Genomic DNA, 25974 nt, shown 5'->3' with positions numbered 1-25974 from the left:
ATTAAGAATTAGCAAGGGAAGCAAACAGAGGTAATGTTACACATTTTTGTTTAGAAAGACCTGAAAAAGATTGTATTGTTCCTCTGGATGGCTGTACTTTTGTTCCTCCTCCAGAAATCCTCCTGTTCATGCTCCTCAAAAGTCCTGCTTTTAAAGGTTTGCAATCATACCATGTTTTTTACTTCTTAAGTCAAAACTAAGCATTCCTGGAAAACACACTTCAATGTGGAAGTATAGCACTGTGACAGTACCTAAAGCAAAGATAAACAGAACCTCAAAATCATGGTAGTTATTGTGAAGAGTTAACAAATAAAAACAAAAGCTTTAAAAAAATAACGTTATGCAAAATATTTAGCATAATTTTAAGGAATTAATGACAATCATAAGTCATCTACAAGTTGGATGGTTTAGTGATCACTTGAGTGGAAAAGAAATTCTCATTTGACGTTTATGTATTTTGCTTCTGAAACAGGCACACTGAAGGAAGCCTACTACAGCATTAACATTTCTTTGTGCACATTTTGCTGCAATCTGGCATCCAAACGGAAGAAACATTAGAAGTAGTTTATTTATATTTCAGCACCAAATTAGAAAGATGACATCATTCATTTACAGTTCTTATCCCATGACATGTCTAATCCCCAACACCTCATTACAAGGGACACTTTTAGCATTGCATATATCATCTTGTTTAACTTTTGCATTCTTTTATGGAATACAGTTGAAAGGTAGGAAATTTAAGGCTGTTCATTGATAAGAAAATAAACTAATAAAATATTAGGAGCTTCCCCAAAGAGGCGGGATATTACAGTGTTTACAGTAAGTGGGTTATTATTTGTCTATTAATTCTCCAGCTTTTCCGCTCCTTTGTTCAAAAGGCTTTCCTCTTTGAATCTAAAGACAAACAGACCAACCATGATGATTCTGATTGTGTTGGTCTTTTGGTAGAACTGGTAGAAACTCATACAACTGTATGCTTCCATCTTCTTACCTAGGATGGAGAAAATGAAATGATTCAAAATGTGCAGAAAACAGTGTTAAAAAATGTGCAATGATACCATATCGTGCCAGTGCAATTCGTGTTCAAAGGAATCCGCCACTTGACCTGCAGAGGGCATTTATTCTGTAACATACTGAGAAGATGCTCTTTTACTGCTATAGAGATACTCAGAAAGAGTCTGAAGAGATGAGTTGCGTTTAAATTAATCTGTTTAAATTGGTCCTTTAGAACTCATTAGTTTGGACAAAGTCCTGGGGCAACATGTTCAGCCAGAATTGTCACTGGAGTTACCATGAATCCTGTTACCTTGAAGCATGGGTAGAACTGAACTGTGGCTTTTTGCAACTGATTTCAGTTTGTTATCTTTTCTGTTCACCAAAAGTGTCCATTTGCAAAGTAGACATTTTGCGCTTAACCAACTCAAATGACATCCACATAGAGAACTGACACAAAATAGATAATGTTCCTTCATTAACAAACTTTCTCCTATTAGGTTTCAGGTGAAATTTTTGAAGATGACATTAAATGTGTTAAGACTGCTATCTTTTCTGTCGTCATCTGCATTATATTACTTGTATATGTCTCCAATTGATTATTCTAATTTTGGAAGAGGTCTCTCAGAGTTGACAGCATTTTCTTCTGGGTTTTGTTAGTTCAAAAATAAGGAAAACTTGATTACAGTTTAAGAAGTTTGCCTGAGACAGCCTTCAGTCCTACCAACAGAAAAAAATCAGTACTGGATCCACTGGTGTTGGGCAATTGGTTGTAAGATATTTTTGGTATTATGAGCAAGGTTTGAATTATTCCGGTCTATATATTTCACACGGTGGAATAATTGCAATAACGATAAAGAGCAGTGATATATCTTGTTATCTCATGGTGACATTTTATTATCTGTACACAGCAGTAGCTGAAGTGTTGATCTTTTTTTTCAAGATCTATATCTAAGAGTTTCTTGCATTCAGTAACATGTGTCAGGTTCCATAATCACTTATTTCCCTAAGCGCCTGTGTCTGTATCAGTTAGTTTTCAGATTCTTTTAGCTTGCTGTTTAGCAGGGTGATCCTGGTGTAAAATTAAGATAGTTAAGCCAAAACCAAGTTTTTAGCATAACTATTAATGATTGTTGTCGACAAGTCTCAGTAGCTAACTGTAAATATTTGAAGTACATTTAATATTCCTTTCAGTGAGATTTTACAGGTAAATTGGGAAGACATAATAATAGACTGGGAAAAATAAGAAACTGTTCTAAAATAGTAAATTTTGAAAAGCTGAATACCTTTGCTGACACCCTTCAAACTCAGCATCCTTGATCTTATCCTTTTCTGACTTCTTTTTGGAATTTTACTCATGCAAAAACTGAGACAGAAGATGTGTTCACATACTTCGTTATCTTTTTCTATTTCTATTTCCTTTGTGAGCGAGCAGTCCAGACTTCTATTGTTAGATCCTTACGGCTACAAGAAAAAAAAAAGAAAAAGAAAAAAAGGAGCTAAAAGAAGCTAAGATCATCTTAAAACAGTGTTAGTGTAATCTGTTCCAGCATGTAATAGAATTGTCTCACTTTACATCTTAAACAGACACAAAACAGAATGAAACTGATGGCAGATAACTACGACGATGACCATCATCACTACCACCACCATCACCACCACCACCACCATCGATCTCCTGGGAGGCCACAACACTCCAACCACAGACCGTCTCCAGATCAGGTTAGTCACCTCTCTATTCACCTTCAGTTTTATAAATTTACTACTTTTATATTTCAATATAAAATAAATATTCCAAAGGAATAATAAGCAAGACAATGTAAGAAAGCTAACATCTAGTGATAAAGGTGCTTTTCAATGCACAATAACAGCTTATGCAGGAAAGAGAACAGATTAAAAGAATAATGAAAATCTGTATCACAACATTTTCAAGAACTTAAGAAATTATATGAATGTTGGAAATGAGTACATTATTAAAGACAGAGCACATGAAATACAAGCTGTTTTACTAGTATTTACTAGTACTTGTGTTGTCAGTTTTATTCTGAACTATTTATGATTACGCTCAAAGCGCTGTCTCCTATGATATAGGGGATCCTCGGAGGCTCAAGGAAGGCAAACACTGTTCTCCTCTTTATAAATATAATATTGGGGGATTTATGAGTAACTTTATTTCAGACCCTGAAAATTTATGGATTAAGTTATTAATCAGTGAATCAATAGAAAGCCGGTGGTCTTTCTACTATTCATTTTCACGAGCTTGATATGTGTGTCAGACAGTATGATGTTATCTATCTATCCATCTCAGTTTGTATATTTGCTTCATCCTCATCCTGTTTTCCTAATGATCAGCTGGTAGTTCCCATCCTAGCGCAGAGAAACTATTTTTATGTTACATTCTGGAAGATATGAAATTGTTTATCACTATGTATTCAGTTTATTTTTGCAGTCTTTCCTAGGTGACAGTTTCGGGCTTCTCTTTAAAACAGAATGCAGGTCTAGACATAGCATACACATCCTATTTTTAATCTGCTTGCATTTCTTAAGGACAAATCTGATTTTGTTTGATAGCATAACTGGCTTTACAGCTTAAGAACAAAGTGGTAGCTGTGGCATACTTTGAATTCATAGGGCCTTGAATAGTGTCCCACCATATATTTGTAACATACAAGTAAATACATTAATTTGTATTGTAATTAGCATATAATGTAAAATGCATTACAAGAATAAAAGCTGCAACTATAAATAATACTATTTTAATTAAATTAAGTAGGAAATGACCATGAGGGTGTTGTGCAACTGCTACGGACAAATTTTCCATTACTCACTGTCAGACAGGAGAGACATTTACAGCAGTGTTACAAAGAGGTCTGTTCTCTATCTGCTTCTGTGGAGTATTTTTTAATAAATTATTTCAGTGATGAAATAGAAATAAAACTTAAATATTGTTGATAATGAATCAAGCTACGAGAAACCGCAGGTGTGGTATGAGCAATTAAACTGTTCCATAAGCTGATCCAGTCTCAATAAACTGGAGAGATAGTCTAGAATAAGGAATGTGAAATTCAGCAAAAACACATCGATTTACGAGTCACATTTAATAGTCACTGATGAGGCAATAGCATGGAAAAAGGAATCTGGATTGCACATAATACATGGCAACAATGGAGTACCATTGCTATGAAGTTGGTTCTAATTCTGGGATGGATGTAATGCTGGAAAAGAAGCAGGAACAAATTATTCTGTTCTTTTGAGCCCTGGTGAGACCTTATCTGAGAAGCTGTATACAGTTTTGATCATGCTTTATAATAGAAAAATTGGAAAGGGACAAAAGGAGAGCAACAAGAATGATACGAGTTTTAGAGAACATGATCTGCGAGGAAGGCTTAAAGAACTGGGTTTGTTTAGTCTAGAAAGTACTAAGGGTGAGACATAAGTCTTTTAATACATAAAATGTTGTTGTAAAGAAGATGATGATCAATTGTATTCCAGTGCCCACTGGAGAAAGAATAGGAGTGGTAAATTTAATTTTTACCAAGAATAACTAGGTTAGTTATTAAAAAAAACCTTTTTCACTATGTGTTTAATGAATCTGTAATGGGAAAGAAAATGTGAACATTCTTGCATATTAGTGTGATGGAAGCTCCTTTCTTGGAGATTTTTAACAAGTTAGATGAATATCTGTTGCACTTGGTAATAGCTTTATTTTGTCTTATGTTGGTGCATTGGGCTTAGAGTAGGTTTTACTTAAGTTAGTTTGACATTCTTAGTAGGAAATTAATGCTGTTTGGGAGGGCATATGGAAAAACTTGATTCTGCATCCATACAGTGGAAAACTGAAGGTATAATATCCAAAGAATTTCCACACTTTATTGCCAGTCATGGTAGTTATCACAACTATCAAATCTTCTTACTTCCCGTAGTAGTGGAGTTGTCTAAAGACATAAAATGTAAGGTGTTTCTCATCTGATAAGAGTCTTCTGAATTCCCAAAGCTGTAGCTGAATCAAAGTTGAATGCTCTAGTTCATGGTAACCAAGGCTACAAATTTTTTGTTTTATGATGAGAGATTATATTATCTTAAAAAATAATCTTTTAAAAAAATATTAATGTCACAGGGTGTGTCATAAGACTGCAGGAGCTGGTTGTTTTCCACAAAGTTGGCCATATTTTTAGAAGCTGTAATTGAGGATGGAGTATCATATGGTGTCGTAAGCACGTAGCATGTCCCTTTACATCTTTTAATCTGGGCTGACTACATAGAAATTTTGTTTTTATTTAGAACATTTTTAATGGCCCTTCTACAAGGTGGTGGTGTTAAGAAATACTGTGTCACAAACTTGTCACAAGTTTTCCATTAATCTGAAATCTTATGAAAGAGGCCTGGAAGGTAGCTCAAGGTTTCTCAACTATCTTCTTACCTAAAGGAAAAGTCCCCTTTATTAGAACAGTGATGAGGCAGTCTGTATCTATGAAGCTACTATCCAGTCAGAAAGGCAGCTTTTAAAGAACTATCTGATAGCTGTCTTAGTGTTAATTAGGAGTCATTTTAAAACATTATTTAAAGTGTGCTGGTAAAGTCATTCATTTGAGAAAAGGAATCACATGCAATGATGCATGAAACTTGACAACAATCTGACTGTTGTGAAGTAGGAGTATACCACTAAAAAATAGCTTTTTGAAGGAGACCATGTGGTGACTTGTCTTGGCAACAGGTCTTTGTTCATCAGCTGGAACCACTAAACATCCTTGGCATTGCCAAAAGATGATATGTGAAAAACTCTGAAAAGGTCAGATGGGATTTTGTTTGAGGTGGATAACCTTGAAATCGGAACCACAGGACGGTCAAACAACTATTATTATTTTAGTGTCTGGATTCTGATCTGCAAATCACTGTGTTGATCCATATGTAATTTTAGGGGAAAGAAGTGCATTTTGTGCATTTTGGCAGCTCTGGCTGCTAGCACAGTGCCTTATATTCTGTGGCCATACTGGAAAATTGCCAACCTCAAAGTCCTGAATAGGCCTCAAGAATATTGAAACAGGGATTTGTCTTTAAAAAAACCCCACAAAACTGAAAAGCACAACTTGGAGGACAAACTTAAAACAAAACATTATTTTAACTTATGCAAATAACTATGGTTATTTTTAAAGTGTGAAATTCTTCTAATTTCTTTAGACCGTGAGTATGAAGTTATTGTAAATAGAAGTTTAGTGTCTGGAAAACTGAAACGTCATGCTTGGGAGTTTTCTGCAACATTAAAACTCTGTAATTTAGTTGTTCAGGGAAGAAGAAACAAAATTAAGGGAAAAACCCAAAGCACCCGTGACATTTTAATATATAAAAGAAGTGATATGGTAGAGCTGTTTAATGCAGGAAATTGAATTTATTGGCTCCCTCCCTGACCCAGATTTTGTTTAATATTGTGTGTGTTTCTTTATCCTGTGTGTTTACACGTTGTATTTGGGCAGGTGTGAGCCTGCTCTTGTCTGTTCACTAAATGCATGTGAACTTGTTCTGCTGGTGCCTCGAGCTGCAAGGAAACACGCAATGGCATTAGTGATGGGCTGAGCCTGCACTAAGCTCATTGGAGTCACATGGATTTCTTTAATTTAGGAATTTGGGCAGGGCAAGGTTTGCTTGTCAGTACATTCAGTATAAACAATCCCAGGCATATCCATTGTAAATAACTAGTATTGTGCTGAATTAATTAGTGTTTTGAGATCTCAGGAGTGCAGTGCAAATGAGTCATATAAATGGTTTCATATTTTTTAATGTTTCCTCTGATTTTTTGTCTTTGCTACACATATTCTCCCATATTCTCTCATATTTGAGAACAAAGAACTCGTGATTCATATCACGTATTGTTCAGACTTGTTGAACTGAATGTAATAAAATCCCATTTGTATCATGGTCACAATTAAAAAGTCAATTTTCTGATTAAATAGTATGTAGTTATCATAGGTATATTGTTTACTATAAACGCACTACTGAATGGTAAATACTTATCTTCTGGAGGATATAATTTCTGTCTAAGCGTTTCCCAAAAGTCAGTAAGTATTATCATGTACTTATTTTAGTACAGAGATTATGTTTTTTTCCTGCCTCTGACATCTATCTAGGTATTTCTGTCTACCTTAAAGCTTAAATAGCCTTCCACAGAGGCTTGCCCAGATTTTGAGGATAACATGATTGGATTCAAACCTCAGTTTCACCGTAGATTACATTGTACTTTGATGTAAAAAAAGAAAGAGTCTTGAAATCTGTAGGAGTCTGCTCTGAGTTTGAATTTATTTTTCAGGGATGTTCTAGTTCTTGATTTTGGTATACTGCCAATCTACAGTTACAGACATTGTGCTCTACTGAAGATTCTTCATTGAAGTAAGAGCCAATAGAAGTCTGCAATATTGGTTAATGTTTTTGTTATTCCTCCCTCTTAATTGTTATTATATTGTAGCCAGATGATTTTTCATATAACTTATATTAAATTTGTAATTTGAGTAAGAGACCAGCTAAACTGGAGCTGTATTAAAAGTAAGAAGTAGAAAATAGGTTTTGCTGTCTAATACTTCCAGGAGATGGATTTTGTACATTGAAAAGTTATACCTCTCCTTTGCTTACAGAAATGAATTTATTTTATGTTTTGAGGTTTAATGAATGTGATATAAATGTATACATACTGCTCAGTGTGTATATTTATATATATCTATATTTATATGTTAGCTTTGCAGTCTTTTCCACATATGGAAGAATTTTTTGAGATCATGTTTAGCTATAGAAACCTCTCCCCCTCACTTCCTGTGAATGTGTGTGTTAGAATATACAACACTTATATAGAAGTTTACATTTATCTTGTATTTCATACTAGAAAAATTAGCTGCCACCATCATAGTCTAAAATAGGTCTTTAGACCAGCTGAAAGAGCCAAAAATGCATTTCTGGGAGACAGTAACTTGATAACAAAAGTTGCATATCTGGCACTGGTTACTTAAGGGAGATAACATGTCACAGGCTTTCACTACAAAGGGGACCATAAATTTTTGCATTGCAAATCTGATTTCACGGACCGCTTCTTGTAAGAAGCATTGGGTTTCCGCTTCGTCTAGAGATAAAGCTTTAGAATGCATGAGTATCTGGTGAAACATCTTATTCATGTTAATGCTAGTCTGGGTGTTGTAAAGTAAGTGGTCAGAAAAAACCTTCCATTTACCCCGATCATCAGTATTTATGTTTGATTTTAACCAAACTATATACACATAGAACAAATGGTGAGATGGGTTTTATGGTCTATTTCGTAACTGGATGATGCATGGTTACTTGTGACCTCTTTTGTTATGGATAGGTTTGAAAGCAGACCTCTGACATAAATCCATATTGCTGAAGCATTTTTTAAGATTTATTCAACTTTTTGAATATACAAATGTAACATAAAATAAAGACCTTCTGAAACATTACACACCAATGTCTTAAATGAATTCACTGTTAGTCTTTCCTCCTCCCAGTTATAGGCTCAGTTCTTCAAATCATTCATGCACAAAACTCTTCCATAGTTGATTGTTGATTGTGTATGATTGTTGATTGTGTATGGAGAGTCCGTGAGATTAGTCCTCAGCTGTGTTTGCTCCTAGATATTGAGTAGCAGATAAAAGTCTCTCTAAATTGTGAAAGATTCTGATTTTTAGGCTAAGTTCTTGATTTGAAAGAAATGTCATTACTTAGCAGTTAGATTTCTGTGTCATAAGGGGAAGTTATTATTTGTTAATATAATTGTTTGCTCTAAGTAGGACAGTTTCACAGTTGAGAGCCAGTAGTTACATGTTTAATGACCCATTAGTAGCCAGAGATAATAAGGAGAGTAGCGTAAATCAGTCATCAGAAAGTTAGTTCGAGAGATGAGCAGGTTATCACTAGATTTATTTAACCCAAGTTAAGACATTAATTCTTAGCATGCTGGCACATGAAAGGGAAATGTGATGAGCCTTGTCAGGAAGGGTCTTCTGTTGTGGGAAGAGAGCCAGAAAAGCTTAACTCATCAAGTTTTTAATGTTGCCTGTGTTGTAAAAACTTTTGCATAAAAGGAGATTAAGGTTTTGTGTTTGGTTGTTTTTTTTAAGAATAGATTTTATAGTTGCACGCCACAAAAGTGGGGGGACATATGCATGGTACTTCAGGTTCATGGAATTATTTGCTGTCTCTTTTTTGAGTCAGATTCACTATTTTCACTTCAGGTAACCAGATTTTTCTAGACCAGTGGGCCTCACACTGATGCAGAATTTTTAAGTCTTTGATTTCATCTACTTTAGGGTTTTAGTTCTTATCAAGAGTGCAAATCCAAATCACATCTCCTGATCATTCCCACTTACTGCACTATGGTTCATATCCAGGAGTGGTGTTGGAGGAGTAGGCATACTGAATTGCTTTTTGGTTAAATTTAACTGAAAAATTTATTCCAGGAGGTCCCATAACAGTGAAATTGCTAAAGGGAATTCAGTCTTAGAGACAGAGCAAGACTAATGCTGAATACCCCCTTAAAACAGGTGTATTTTGCAGATGCCAAATCTCAGTACCAGTTGTACTGGCTATAGATCTTTTGCTGATGCAACACACCACCAAATATAACCTAATTCACATTGGCCAATAATCAAGTGTATGCTATATGCAGAATGGTTACAAATAGGCCTATAATTTCTGGCATCTGATTATTAAAATAATTAAAACAGAAGACATCTTTATAGAAGCTTTCTCCATCTGTGTGTAGTGTTTCCAAGTGCTGTTCTTCAAGTTCCTCCTCTTGCTAGTTTGAAGCCACTTTTGAGGTTTTATTAGCATGTTTCATGGCAATTGGATCAGAAGAGTAAATCATATTTAGTAAAACCAGGTATTTCTTTTTAAGATGTTAAGTGAATATGATAAGTAGCAGCACAGAAAAAAAAGAAAGAACTAGCAAAAGGTCAAGATAAAATCGATGAATTAATAATCTATAAATAGCCTGTGTACAAAGGCTTTCATAGTGCTTGAGATGATACCACTGTACTGTACTTAAATATGTGTCCAAATTACAGACTACGATATCAGTCTTAAATTACAAGACATTCAATATCTTAAATATTTTGAATTTATAATAATTAAGACTGTGCACTAATTTATCAATTCAAATAGTATTTCCTGAATGTTGCTTTCTTTTTTTTTTTTATCTCCCCCCCTTTTTGCCTGTCTATAATTGAGATTTTGCTCTGCATTTTTTGTCATTGAACTGCTGCTCTTGGCCCTATAAACCAATGAAAGATCCAAGTTTAAAAAGAAGTTAATGTACACAAACATTAATCAAATATTGCTTGATTATAGTTTATTGTTTGAAAGAACCATAGATTAATGATTCTGTAGGATACACACTGATATGAAAGACTATGCATTCTTCTGGAAGCCCCTGATCCAATATTAATGAATGATAAGACATAACTGCAGCTTTTTTTTTCACTTCACAGTATGTCAAGAATGCAAAAAATAGGTGATGAACATCATTTGTCTTAGAACAGTAGAAGAATTCTGTATTCTTTTACATTGTCTATTTGTATTGAGGTACCAAATCTTTGCTTCTTGATAGAATAGTTTATGCAGAAAACCAATGAAAACTGCAATCTTGATTCTTATATGCTTTTTATCCAGGGCTTTTTGGTAGTTGCTCCTATCCATACAGAAAAACCTGTAAAGCTTATAACACTGAGTTAGTATTTACACCATTAAATATCCACATGCTCACTTCCACCATGATCTGTAAAGCCCTTTTTGATATCAACAATTTGAGATGCAGTCTCCTGTCTTCTAAATTTGCCCTCTACGTTTTCAAGTGATGACACTGTATACATTCTTCCAGTCATATATGTATGTGGCTGTTAATATTTATTCACCTAATCCCGAATACATTAACTTTTCCAAGCAGTCTTTGTATCTGCAGGTCCCCTTCCTTCTCCAGCAACATTCATTCTATATAGAGCTAATTTTGCTGATGCTGTGTCTTGTGGCATGTAATCAAATGCCTTACAGGAATTTCAGCATATTATTTCAAAGCACTTGCCTTATCAAAAAGAGTCTCTGTGTAATTGAAAAAGATAGAAAGTTATTTTGACAGGACCAGCACTCAATAAAGCAATGTTGATTGACATTAACTGACCTCCAGTTTTTAATTTATTGCTTATTGCGTATCAGGATCAGTGTCAAACTATATAGTCTGTAATTTCCCATAATACTCTTTAAAAATATTATTTTTCAGCTCTTCTAGAATTCTGCGAAAAAGAGATCACACAAATAATTGAAGTAAAAATGAATGTCTGCCTGTTTGAAGAATTACAATACACTAAACAGCAAAACAGCTGTATGTAGTTAGGAGGAGTCATTTGGAAATGTACCGAGTTGCTCATTTTGTTGTCTTTTTGCTGTTTTTAAAGGTATCACCAAAGATTAACCTAATGTGTTCTGTTAGTGAAACAGGATCAAACTACTAAGTTGAAAAGCAATCCTTCAGTCTTTCTTCAACCTTTACTCTGACAAAACTCTTGTCAACTTTCAAGTCAATTCAATTAGTGTTAGTGGACCTGAATAAAAGTAGCTCCTGTAGAATTCAAGGGGAAGGACTAATGTTTGCAGTGAGGCGAACCAAGTTCATTGCAAGCTTTACAGAGTCTGTGTCTTTACTTCAAAAATAAATAAGAATATTCGGGCCTTACTGTGTCTTTGCTTTGTGGTGTAGTTGTGCAGACCTTCTAACTAATATGTGTTCCAAGTTAACTGTAAAAAATTTACCCGCATTTCTTCTGTGTTAAATGATAGCTAAGTTTATAGTGGATTGTCAGAGTTCTTTACTTACTTCAGCTGCATGCAAGACATCTATCTTAACATCTGGGTTTTAATAACAGTTGACATCTGGGAGCTCTTTTTTATTCCAAGAGTGGACCACGAACAGTAGTGATACTGGCAGTGTATATTTTCAGGCTAAAATTCCTGTCCATTTCAATAATAATTAATTACCATTAATTTTATTTAGTTTTTAGATTTAATTACATTCCAGCAATATGTTACACCATCTAACTGTTGAAGTTTTGAAACTATACAATGTATATTTTTTTATGTTTCTGCAATATTAATGGGTTAATTTAAAATGATAAGAATTAGTTTGATTTAGAAACACTGAGTTAAATGAAAGGTATTGTATTGTGTGCCTCTATGTTCTAGAAGCTGAGTAGCGTATCAGAATTCGTCACCGGAGGACCATATATAGATATAGGTATGCACATACACACGTATGTGTGCAGAGGTTAAGAATCATTATTAAAAATGTAATCATCAGTAAACATATCTATGGAAGGACATTTCAGTCACATGGTTTAGTTCATGTTTTTTATTTTGTTCTTTTAAGTGCAAGTTTATAATAAATGTAAAGAAAGACCTCCTGCTTTCAGCATATCTACAGTAAAATAATCCCTTTTAAAAATAAATTCATGAAATTGTTATGATTTTTTGTATTTGCCATTAATGTTATCTGTCATTAAAACTCTAAATAAACAAGAAATCCTAATGGTTGAAAAATGGAAAAAAGGAGAGAAACAGTCTAAGAGTATTCAACAATGTGCAGTGGTTAGTGTTTGCTCAAAAGATAGATTTAATTGATAGCATATTAGAAAAATATACTTTGCTAATGATAGATCTTTTGATTCTTCAGCAGTTTTGTGACTTTTAACCTAACAAAATGTAACACAATTTGGTTATAATCATTACTTTGCTTACTTCTAAATTTTGATCTATTTCTGCTGTCAATGTTGGTTTGAATTGCGTGCAATTAAAAAATAGATAATCTTTTAATATTTAATCTTATAATCTACTTCCTACACACTCTTTTAACTGGGTGGGAGAATGTTTACGTCACTGTTCTTGTTTTTTGGTTGCTATAGATGCAGATTCTTGTATAAGTAACACAAACTTGTTCAGTCGTTTTCACTGGCTTACATTTAAAAAGAAAAAAAAAGTTTTTAACAGCCAAGAAACTCATATTTTATATGCATGAAAGTAACTAACCTTTTCTTCTTTCACTCCAATGCTAACATCTTCTCTGTGCATCTCCTAATGTCTGGCACACAGGATGACGAGGAGGGTATATGGGCATAGCCGTTCCTATAAACCAAAGTTCCAGTTTTGTTTTGAGGGGTGAGAAACTCTCTTTTCTATGTCTTTCAAGTTGCAGTCTGTTATTGTTGTATTTTAAACTGCATGGAGCTGTGTGTTTCTTTACCAGTGTGTTTGTGAACCCTGTAAAATATATTTTCTCATGGGCCATGAACTATGTCTAATGGTTTAATGTTTCTCGTTGCCTACTGTGTCTAAAGGTGTAGGTAGGTACAAAACTTTAAAAAGAGTGTATTTGTATCTGTATCTGTCTAAACAATTTCCTGTTTTCAGTAGAGAATAATTTATTTAAATTAGTGTTAATCTGCTTTATCATCTCAGAAATCCCTGTAAGAAAACTGAAATATCTTTGCATAATGAGTAGGAAAGTTTGAAACTCAACAAAGTTTGCCTGAGATTAAGCATACAATTTTACTGGAATAGAATTTATAATACACTGGGAAAAAATGAGACTACCTATCAAGCTAAAATGTTTTAGTGAAATTTTAAAATAAGCAGCAGGTGCTTAATAAGGAAAGTACAGTTTGTCTATGCAATAAATGCTCTTTGCCTGAAATAACCTGATGGACTAACATCCATACAATAATTTAGTTATGATATTTAAGAGTAAAAAGTGCAGTTCATTTTGTGTAAATTTCTTTCGATTATGAGTAAAGACTATATTGTCACTGTGTGTTATTGACCAAGGCGTATCCACTTTTTTTGTACTGTTCTGTGAAACTGCGGTAATTTGTAACTCATGATCACTGTGGTCTCAACATTGCTGAGACCATCAGGCCTGGTGGTTCACTTGCAGAAAATGTGACTCATGTTGCTACTTCTTACTGGAACAATTCTATCTGCTACAGTGGGACTGTTCAGAGGAGCAAAATCTACTCACATAAGTAAAGATTAATGTATTATTAAAGCTGCTAAACTTTAATCTATATTGCTTTGGCCCCTGTCAGCCCAAGTTGAAGACTCTGTGATTTGTTTTGTTTCCAGTAGTGTTATAAGCCATGTTACAAGTCAGTCATTCTATTTAACAGGAATAAAATTTCTAAAGTAATTTTTGTTATATACTTGCTTCTCAGAACAGTTGTAAGATGCAAAAATAGTGAAAAATTTGTATTTTGTTAAAAAAATAAATTAAACTCCTGAAGCTTTCTATCACAGAGAGTTTTAGGATTCAACAATGGACACTGTGATACCATTAACACTGAAAAGGAAGCTACCTTGATTTATCAGAGCATAGTTATAATTCTTTTTTGGTTTTATTCTTTCTGATTCAATTTTAAATGTCATGATTGCACAGGCTGTATCTATAGGTAATCTCTGTGTTTATGGACACACATGTTGTGTGTGGTAACAGTGGGAATGGATATGATTCATATTCTCAAATTTTTTTAGTTACACTTTCTTCTTTCCTGAAAATAAGCAGCCTCAAAAGAGTCTAGAGTTTTTCTTTTTTACATAAAAATGTAAAAAAAAGGTTTATGGATTTCTTAGTCTTGTGTTTTAAGTAATTAGCAAGTTCTATTAACTGCAGCTGCATGATATTTTAATAGCAGTTTATGATGTTATTTAAAAGTAATGTAATTTTCAGCTGCTTGTCAGCATCATTCTTCTGTTTTGGGTGTGGAGAGCAGATCTTTGTATATTTTCCAGGCCCATATATATTTCCAATTTAAAAACAGACACTCCTCTCCGACTCTTTTGTTCAAATGCCAACGTAATTTATCTGGTATCATTATATACCAGATCCTTGACAAATAACTAGTTTGCTGTTTCTTTTCAAGTGGGGGGAACACTGAAAAGGAAGCGTAACAAATAGCTGGTAGCATGAACAGCCTGTCCTCCAGACTGAACTTGTGAGTAGACCTGTCCTTTTAGGTGGAATAGCCGTGAGTCTAGTGGAATGGCTCTTATAAGGTGAAAATTTCATGTCCTAGACCTCCTTCCCTAGGGGAGAAAAGAATTTAAGTCTCAGACCTATCAATCTTTCTGAAAATACATGTGGTAATACTAGATTTCCTGATATTCACTCTTAAGAGCTGTGAGTATATCTTACAAAAGATATACTTTGAAAAAATTAAGGATAGTCCTTTTCGTTTTGGACAGACTTGAGAGGTGATGGCTTGATGTGGCGGTGTGAGCACAGGAGTTTGCAGTCTCCACTCATCTAGCTCAGCAGCAGTGCTTGCTCAGGAAGAACTGAGCTACTTAGCTGTTGTGTTAAACTGGAGGAAAACCAGATTTGGTTCTCAGACGTGTTCTTTAGGAGTAAAAGTTCTAACATAACTACTTTCCAGGTCTTTATTTCTACTTCCCTACATTTGAGCAGAGCAGCAGCTAAAAATGACCTGATTGTCAGATAACTCTGTGGTACTTTCTGCCACATAGACTAAAGCCCTGCATCTGTTAAGGAAATGAAAATTTTGGGTAACTGGATTATTTCCTATTTCTAATTATGATCAATGCTAACAGTCAAAAGACCGATACCACTGAATCTTGCAGATACGGTCTTTGTAAAATAATCATTTTTACATTTGTTTGCTTTGCAAAAAGTCTGGGCATCATAATTACTTCTGTTATTATAACTTACTGTGTGATATTCCTTTTAGAATCCACTTTATGATGCTATAGCTATGGATTGTAAGGAATCGTGTCTGCCGTGTAGTTTTGGAACATTTTAATAATTTCTATTGCTATTTAAATAAGACACACAATTTGTCTTGGATGCATATGTTTCAAGGCTAGGTGAATTTAATAGCTCAAATTGTTAGTAATCAGGGTGAAATAAATTGTCTTGAATATTTAATTACTGTTTAAAAGTGGTATTGTTAACATGCGTAGAATATCCAAGTGATTACAATAAATCCATTTCTGTGCAAAATTTTGAAGCTCTAGGCATAAACTCTTCACAACAGAGCATTCTGTCATGTGTTTTTGACAGTGCACTTGAGAGTCTGGATGCTCTTCTCATCAAGGCAAGGTGATAAAACTCCCTGAACAATTGCGCACCACCAGGAGTGACAGGTGCACACTCTGGTTATCTTCATCACACCATGGCTGCAGAATTAGGCAGGATGGGTTGACTCTTTTTGCATGATAGTAGTAGAGTGAATGAGTGGTCAAACTGATGAACTTTCAGCAGCCTGTTGAAGTAGAACTGGAGACTAGACAAATGGAATGGGAACGAGATGGAGATTTCATCTACATGTAGGAAGATGCTGATTTCATTCTTCTTAATGTAAGGACTCTTGAAACAGCCCTTAATTAATGGGATGAGACATGTTTTAACCATTCTTCCTCTCTTGCTTTCTCTTGATTTTCATAACAAGTAATATGGCTGAGGGACATCAAATCTCTTAGTCAGCTGAGTGTATATTAAAACACAGACATAATACAATTAAGTTGGATGTATATCTTCTTTAGGAAAGCTTTGCTTTTTTTATTATTTTTTTTTTATTATTACTGCAGACTTCTATCAAAAGCCAATTGTGAACACGAGAAAACCAAGAGACATGTTGGCAAGGAAAATTCAATTGTAGCAACTACTTTAAAAGTATTTGATCTGCAAGAATGTGGATTTCTAGAAAAATGTATTTTGCCTTACTTTTTTTATAGTGTGTAAGCTTGCCATAATTTGTAGTTGTAGAGTTCAAATTATATAAACTATGGATGCAGCGGTTCGCAAAACACATTATGTTTATGAACCAAAATGTGTTAATGTCCTTTTAGAGTCTCAAAGACACATTTGTTTTGATTTAAAATCTTGTTCACAAAGTGTACAATGATTTTGAAAACTGGCTATCAAGACACTAAGGGAATCTTAATTTTTGTTACAGTAGTGTAAATTAAACAATATGCTTTTGAATTGGAGTTGATTTGTCTTTAAGAGGATTTTTTTTTCTACAAAACGAAAATCCCCTGAGATACTTTATAAAATTTTTAGCTTCTGAACTTATTTTGTTTCAAGTCTAATTTTCTTCTGACTATGTAGTCTTACTAACATTGTTTTAGTTACCATGTAGATAGTCTCATGCAATCAACAGTTTTGCTGAGGCCAGGAGGTAGAACTCTACCTAAGTAAGGATAGTGCAGGCTGGTCCTCTAATTCATAGAATCATAGAGTCATTTTGGTTGGAAAAGACCTCTATGATCATCTAGTCCAACTGTTAACCTCGCACTGCCGAGTCCACAATTATGTTTTAAAAGTAATAAATTAAAGATCAATTAAGTCCTTTTAAACTTTACCACTTCACTGCTCAAATACTAGATGACTGACATGAAATGATGGTGGAAATGTAAAGTGCCAGGATAAGAACATGTTGTAAGGTTATAGAGAGACGGTTGCTCATTAAGGAGCAGATGAGGTGTTCAGGGAAAGCTCACTGGCCAGCAAATCTGGTGGCACGTGCAGCTGCACTGGGTGGGGCTTGTTAGAAACAGGATCTCTTCCTCTCTCCCCATCCTTATGAGGGAAAAAAAAATTTAAAAAAATCAGGAGGTGATGATAAATTTTAAGAATTAAGCCTACATAGCAGTCTATCATGAGTAACTGAAGCTGTGTGACTCTCAGAAAATATGATTTGTGGCAAAACTGAGGTGTGCAGGTAGAACAAAAGTGCTTTTTTTTTCTCTTTCCAGTTCTTACCAATGAAGTGTAGCAGATACTGGAAAAACATTTAGGACTTTGCCACAATTGTCAATGTGTGTCTGTAATAGAAATCAACACAAAACCTGTTTATACAGTATTTTGTTTGTACAGTACTGTAGACTTTATTCTTTGTCACATGTGAAGTAAATCAGATGTTTTAAAAGATGTTTAAGAGCATTTGGACAAGTTTATTGTCTGTTATTTCCTTAGCACAGGACTACCTTCACACCTGAAACAATGAGGGACTGAAGTGTGTGCCTGGCAGCAAATGATGTCTAATGTTTTGAAACTAGAATCATAAAGCTAGTTTGATAAATTTGAATTTAGGAGCAGAACATAGAGTCTGCAATTTTAAAATTTTGCCTCGGAAGACACTGTGGAAGCATTCTTCAGGAGTCACCAGTGTCCTTCAGTAAAAAACCCTTCAAAGCAGAAGTTGTCTGCAGAATGAATGAGAGTAAAGCATCTTAATTATTGCTTAGGCAAATATTCACTGTTCACTTCTAACTATTGCATGTGTTTTGTATGTTTTCAGGGAGGAGGAGGAAAAGGCGGCTTTAAAACAAATGTGGTGCCTGGCTTTTCCTTTGTGGAGATGTGTTGAGCAGTTCTCTTTCAAGATGTCCTTACTAACGCAGTATAAAGCATAACAACATCTGGTCATGTTACTATATAAGGACATGTTTAAAGACATGAAATATTAGCTATTGTTCTGCTTTTTGTTTTCATTATTTCAAGTTGAGTTTTTTGTAAATAATTTCTTTTTCTTTATGTGTTTGGATATTCTGTTTAGCCTGTTTTGGAAAAAACACGCTAATTGTGAAACGAGTCTCAGTAGCATGCAAAGCAATGGAAAAATAACAAGCATGACTGTTTGCAGTGTTCATTTTCATTTTCTCATAGCGTGTATGAATACTAGCTCTCTGCATAATTATCTAAATGGGTGTTGCTACACTGACTGGAGCCCAAGGGCATTTTGGATTTGTGAATTTTTAGACATGCTTGTTGTCTTACTGCAACTTGTTTTTTACTAAACAAAAGGAGGAACCTCCCTAGGAATGTTTGTTTGGCAAACTATAGACAGATTTGTGACTAGTCTTCATTCCTGTTAAAGTACTTGTATTCATAATGGAAGACATTTATAGTTTTTATTTTAATTGGGAAATTTTATGCTAGTTAAAAAGTTACCTTTCTTTTTTTCTTGAAGATGTCTTTACTACTGCTAGTATTTTCAGGAATTATTTGCCCACTGTCAAAGACAGAGGGTTTTCATTAAAAGTACATAGGAATTTATTTAGCTCTATGGATTTGGTTGTTTTTTTATTCATTATACACTAGAAATATGTGAATCACTGGACAAACCTGAGACTTCTGTGTTTCCTATGGAACAGAAGATCAGTAGAGAAATTCAGCATTGTTATTTTGAAAAATAATTCTTCATTTTCTGTTACAACACTCCTACGGCCAAATACAGTAGAGTTAAGGCTAGAAGTTGAAACCATGGGCCCATTGAAGTAAATGAGTTTCTTGTTATTTATTTCATTACTGTTAATTTTTCAGTCAGAGCAGTTTCTGTCTTTTGATTTGCTCCTAGTGTTAGTAGAAAAACATCTGTGCATAGATGTATTCTCAAAGAGATTTGTACAAACTAGGTATCTTTTACTTTACTCTGACAGGCATTTATCTTATCTTATCCTTGGTATTTATGAGACAGCAAATCACCCTCATGTCTAGCTGTAGAACTTTATTATATAAATTCAATAGTTTTTTGTCCGTCGCTTGTATTTTAACAATGTGAGTCAGACCATTCTGCCTGAACTTTGGCCTCAGCTTCTTCACTGCAGGTGCAATAGGTGTGCAAACAACCTAAAAAATATAGCTGATGAACTGAACTTCAAAGCTTTTGATGTAGTCAACCGAAAGACAACAATCACAGGGCCTACAATCATCAGTCCTGCTCTTTCATAATCTTCCAGGGTAAAAATATGTAACTTAATAGACAATGTTAATGCTGTAGAAAGTGAGAAAAGGCAGTTTGTTTTTTCACAGCTAAACTTTGTTTTGAAATCTTATAGTTGCTCTAAACAGGAGTAGATAATCACTGACTTGACACCAAAAGAAGTAATCAAATAATCTAGGTATAGTTTAATATCTGAAGCTAAGTTGACATCTTGGAAGAAGTAGCAAAAATCTGCTTTGAAGAGATGAATTCAATGGTGATTTGTGTTTTGTTGGATTACACTTCTATAAATATTCGTTTGAGCATGTTAAATTCCTATTATTTATCTTGAAAACAGTTTCAAGCAGTTTTTTGTTAATCTTACATTATGTGAATATGGGACTGGCATTCCTCTTGGAAGGCCTTGGTTTGTTTGCAAACAAAAGTACCACCTCACTTAAAGACCTAATCAAAAGTCATAGGACCTAAACTTTTGAATGTAAGATTTTACAATTAAATACTAACATACAAAAAGCCCAGTCAATTTTGAAGAAACATGAGGTTTATATAACTGGCAGTTTGCAGTGGGAAATCTATGAAAAATGAAAGAGAAAATGTTCAGCAGAGTGTAGAAAATAGCACCTCCCTGTGCTGACCTACTTAACATTAATGAAATACCATTGTCATTGTATATGTCTCTTGATTTCCTCAAGGAAAAACTTTGATAGATGATGACTGCTATCGCAGATATCCAGTCCTACCAGCCACAAAGCCTGGAGCCAGTTTTGAGAAACATCCCTGTCTCTTATGGTTCATGTTATTCTGGCAGTGGTTTCTAATGCAGATTTTCAGATCACACACATGCAGTAATTGAAGCACTTCATTGGGGTGTGGTGTCTAGAGTTCAGACTGAGCTGAGAGAATTGTAGATGCAAAGAAACAGACAAAAAAAGGTATTTGGCTGGTTCAGCAGGTGTATACTGCTTGCATAGCTGTTTGCTTTTTCTGCCAAAGAAAAGGCTTTGGGCAGGATGAAAATTTATAAATAATTCTATAGCAGAGAGTACAATACAGAAATCCAGGAAAGATAATTATTCATGTGATTTAATTAAATTCAGTATTAAGCATCTTGGGAATGTTACTTTGACAACATTAAGCTATTTATATACTTTTGCTCAGTAGCAAATACAAATGTAATGGATTGGAAATCTTAAGGAATGCCTGTAAATATTCCTCATTTTGCTATACTGTCCCACTCTAATTAGGCATTCATTTTGGCATCAGTATTCTAATTTGTTGAAAAATCTGTTGTGCTAATTGCCCATTTCAACCGAGTACTAGGCAAAGAGCAAGTTCAGTTGTTATGATGGAATATCCCTGCATATCACAAATGGCAGAGCCTCGCTGCTTCATTTTGCTTTAGTTTTGATCTTTACTTTATAAACACTTCAGCACTGAAAATGTTTACAGGTCTGTTTTCCAGAATAGCAGTCATGATTTCACTGGTTCCCTACCAGAGGCTTTCAGATCATCTGGTTGGCCAGATGATCGGCTCTTCTTCAGCCTGGCTCTCTGAGTTCTACCAAACTAGCTGAACGATTCATATACTAGTTTTATTTTGAACCAGACCTTTTTGACTAAAATAAGCAAGCTACTGACTTGAACAGCATTACTAGAGGATTTGAAGAAGTAATAGTCTTAAAAGGAAGAGGGACAAGCAGCTGGAATCTCTTTCAACAGCATATCTGAATGAAGATGAGGATATCTGTCCTCAGCCTTAGGCCATGGGCAGCTGTACTGGTTGGTGATGTTATTACCACCCACCCTTATGTGCTTATTACTATTTTTCTGCTAGAGATTGTTACCCTCCCAGATCTCTCAACAGAAGAAATCACACCCATCAATCCCACATCAACTTCAAGGAAACCGAGCCAGGTTAGCTTAAATAGTGATGAATACCCATTCATCAGGCAGGCCTGTTTATCATTGCCTGGTGTAGATTAGAGAGCGCTCTGGCATTTCTGACTTTCTGTTGGAAACTATGTGGTAACATCCAGCTGATGTTGGTGAAGAGCAGATAGTGACGGTAACATACTCAAGTTGAAAAGCTCAGCCTGGAAGTCCATAAGTTAAAACCAAAAAAACCCTTAATGAAATCACTTTATCTTCAAAGGCTCTTGCACCAATTTAGGTAATCAGGTTATTAAAATAATTTAAATTAAACCAGTGCACTTTTCTTGTTTAACTAATCAGAATCAGAACCTTTTTGTTCGTTTTACAGATAGACATATTTTTACCAGATGCAAGCATTGAGATCAGTAGTAAATGGTATTTTCCATTCTATATAAGAGCAATAATTTTGGATACTAAATGTGTGTTAAATTCTAGGAAAACTGGTTCTTAAAAAAAGAGACAACCAAAATCAGCTTGGATAGATCATGCAATAAGTCTTTGCTGTGCCAATTATATTAATAATATTATTAATTTTGTCACACATAGTTCTAGGACCTTGAAATGCATTAGATGATAAAGCTCAAAGCTGAAAGCTTTGCTCTTTATAGCAGATCTTAACATCTATCTCTAAGTGTTTATAAATTACTACTGTTGCCTAATGTGGGTGAGGCCTAAATCTTTATTTGTTGCAGCCATCAAAGAAGGACAGTGTAGTCACATTCTTTGTGTAGTGTTTTACATCTGTTGACCTGGCTCCTGTATGTGAGCTTTTCATGAGGATTCATTTTAGTTCTAAGAATGTGGGTATGGTCAAATGTAAACAATGAGGCAAGTTTTTAATGATCTAGAAATTCTGTTGGCTAGGATGATTTTGATTATGGCAGTTGGAGGCTTTGAGTCTGACTTGCCTTGGTTCTGTACTGCTGTAGGAATTTATACCCACGTAAGTAATAACAAATCCTAACATCTTGATTGAATATTCAAGCCTTATGGGTGATAAACACTCTGGGATTTCCCTTACTTTTTTTTAATGCAATTGACTATTATATCCTACTGCATTAATTAGTGGAGGAGGATGAAGGTGAAAAGCTTTACTCCTTTTGCAAATTGCAATAGTTCATGATTCAATGTTGCACTTGCTTTCTGTGTCATGCTACTAAAAGAACTTTTTACCAACTCTCTAAATTGTTTTCTCTGCCTAACTCTGTGCTCTAGTTATGATTTAAATCTGTGCTTAGATTTAATTAAAAGTTCTTATCCACCCTGTTTAACTTATACTCACTCATACTCCATCTGAAGCTGATAAAGTTGTTGAGAAATGTACGTAGGTCTTGCAGCATTCATTTGTAAACTATTTACAAACGGTGGATCATCCTTTTAAAAAAAATATAAAACTGCTTGTAATTTGCTTGCTGTTTTCTTTATCAAACCAGATTCAGTTTATTTTCCATCTTTTACACAATTGTGCTCATATATCTTCTAAGAGACTTTTGTCTTCATTTGGAAATTTCCTTAGCTTCTAAAGTCAGTGGCAGAAACTTTAATAAGAAACTGTCTTATTATTAACAATTTCATAGCTTAAATTAACTATTTTACAATGGCAGGGTTGGAAATCAATTTACCTTGAGACTTGAAATATAGTTTCAGTGTGTAATTAATAGATGGATAAATATTTATAAATTGAATTGACATTCATTTTAAGAAAAACTATAAATGCTAAAAAAATATCTGCTAGTAGGAATAGTTTTAAAATTGAACCTGTAAACCAGAAGAAGATTGCAACTGATTGTAAGAGAAAAGAAGAGCTCATTCTCAGAGGCCTGATTATTTTTTTTGCAGTTACATCTCTGTTACTCCTTTAATAAATTCTGTAACTTTTAATTAGAAGTGAAGGCTACTTGTTTAAATATTGCAGTGTCTTAGAGCACCTTGTCTTTTCATTTTGTAGGAAAGAGGGATCCTACTATGAAAACTAGTGAAGTTGAATGTGGATCTTCCACAGATACAGTCTTATTGTTTGAAGAAAGTTTTATGTGGAAATGGTCCTTCAATAAAAGAGCCAGAAGAAAAAAGCCCTTTCTTCCCTCTTGAAAGCAGTGCAGCTTCTAAGAATGTATTTTAAGACAAGCTGAGTGAGAACCCTACCTTAGTTACATGAAAGATACTCTACAGAGAAAAAAAACAATGAGTTCTCTAGCTATGTTTAACTGCTGTTAACACCAAGACAAAATGAATACTGTCAACTGTACTTTTACCACTGTACTCTGTTTTTCCTTGAGGATTGATAGGTTTAAAGTACTGATCTCTCCTTGACTCTGTTTGTCAAACTTTGATCTAATGTTAAAGTGTTCAAAAGCTGCATGTGTTGCAGGATTTCAGCAAACTTGATCTTAAGGTTTAACTTAAATATTGTTTCCATTTTGAAATCTGTTACATGGGTGTACCACAAAGAGTGTTTGGTTTTAGCCCTGCTGTCTTGGGTGGTGGTATGCAGCAAGTAACAGAATACCGGGAATAAAGAAAAATCCTGAAATGAATCCCTCCAGCTATGGGCCGGTTGAGAGCTAGAGAGACAGAATGTAAAGTAAAACCAGCATATCTCACTTTGATCAAAGGACAGATTCCCCACCACGGCGCAGCAGGTGATTAAGACATAAGTACATTCTCCCCTAAATGGACCGATTGGACAAAACTAACTATTTGCTTAGCACCCACAAAGCAAACTTAATATACTGGTGTTGGAAATATTTCAAATGCTGTCTTTGTGTATTGAGATTTGTGAAGTTACGTGATCTGATGCACCTAGATTGCTACTAAATTGTCATAGAATATGAAATTCTGTACAGGAAAAATTACTAAACAAATGAACATTCCAGAAGTAAAGTGTGGATGTGGTATTCTAGAAAATAAAGCTCCCCCCCCTGCCCAATCTGTAAGAGCTGTACTGGACGTTGTCTTTGTTACAAGACTGCACTGTGGTTGCTACAAATTGTGGGCTTCGGTATTGGTATTATAAGGCACTTTTAGTAAGCTTCTGTTTAAGAAGAATATTGCTTATCAACCAGTCACTTTTCCTTAGTTTAAAAAGCAGTAGTTGGAATATAAAATCTCCAAGCTTGCAGGAGAGGTGTTTGACAAATTAATGTAATTTAATAAGATGGAATAACACTGCTTTAAAATGTTATTTACTTACTGTTTTTTCTAAATTCTTCCCACAAGAGGCGGGTAGAGTGTGCAGAGTTTGCAAGAATCTAATATTGTCTTGGCAAATGTTTCAAAGATTAATGATAGGTAGTTCTAACACCAGTGTTTTCAAATGATGACAGATGAATAAAGGTTTTGTAGCAAGGAGAAAACAGGTGCTGAGATGCAGAACAATTTGTTCTGTGTATTTTGAGTCTTTTTCATAGTAGAAAAGTCACTTTCTCAGTGACTAATTTTCTGTTGGTTTATGATTTTAGCTAGAATCCACCTTTCGTGACATACTGCTCAAAGGTCTGTCATGACATAGCTTAACAAAGGATCACCAAGTATCCTGATGTGCAATCCTGACTGCCAATCACTTGGTACCTAAGCAGATAGGCACTATCCTGAATGTCCTCGAGGTGAATTCTTGTTTGCATTTCCTTTACAAAAAGCCTGCGGTTGTTATTACACCTGCTGGTGTTCAGTGTCACTGACCTCTCACCTAATGTACAATCAGGTGCTCTTTTTTAACAGGCAATCTGGCATTCAGCCCACTTAAATTAGGTTCATTTGTCATGTACTCCTATCTGCCAGCAAGCAAACTGGGGAAAAAGAGGTCAAAGTAGGGATTTTTCAAATGTAAATGTTTCCTGGAAGCTGCTGTTGAAACTTAGACATGTCATTCAAAATGCATGTTACTGCCTGCCTTCTTTCTTAGCAAACTAATTGCCTTTTACATGTACTTGCTTCTCTGAATGTCTGTGCAACAGTTTTGCATGAAGTTGTTCATGCATATTTTTATTGCTGAATATTGTTGCAAGCAATAAATAATCACTGGGCTATATTAAAAACATATTTTGCCCAGATGCTGCTTTGAATACTGCATTAAAGTGGAAAAAAAATAGTTTTAAACCACTTGCAGGAAGTGGCATCATGCAAAAGGCTGTTTTCATTTCCAATTATCTTGTTTCAACCAGTCCTTTTGTATATGAGATGCGTACAAATTTATATTACAACATGATATTTAAAAATTTTTTCATTTCATCCTTTTTTTTATAGCTAGTTTAATCACGTGGGCCAACAT

General features: G+C 34.6%; 1 protein-coding gene across 28 annotated transcripts in view; it reads left to right on the top strand.

The window, feature by feature from the left end:
- Positions 1-25974, top strand: part of ERC2 (ELKS/RAB6-interacting/CAST family member 2) — a 439127-nt gene that overhangs the window by 317552 nt on the left and 95601 nt on the right. For 23 of the 28 annotated variants that reach the window (XM_065074542.1, XM_065074533.1, XM_065074531.1 and 20 more), the window contains one exon: positions 2581-2715. In XM_065074542.1, coding sequence (XP_064930614.1) covers positions 2581-2715 — 135 coding nt within the window. Of the gene's footprint in view, positions 1-2580; positions 2716-13125; positions 13192-25974 lie in introns of all 28 variants that reach the window. The other 5 variants (XM_065074525.1, XM_065074524.1, XM_065074523.1 and 2 more) reach the window with 1 other exon arrangement.

The sequence above is a fragment of the Columba livia genome, chromosome 10 (genome assembly GCF_036013475.1).
Source record: "Columba livia isolate bColLiv1 breed racing homer chromosome 10, bColLiv1.pat.W.v2, whole genome shotgun sequence".
Taxonomy (NCBI): domain Eukaryota; kingdom Metazoa; phylum Chordata; class Aves; order Columbiformes; family Columbidae; genus Columba; species Columba livia.
Note: the sequence above shows the minus strand (reverse complement) of the source record. Positions and strands in the feature narration are given on the sequence as shown.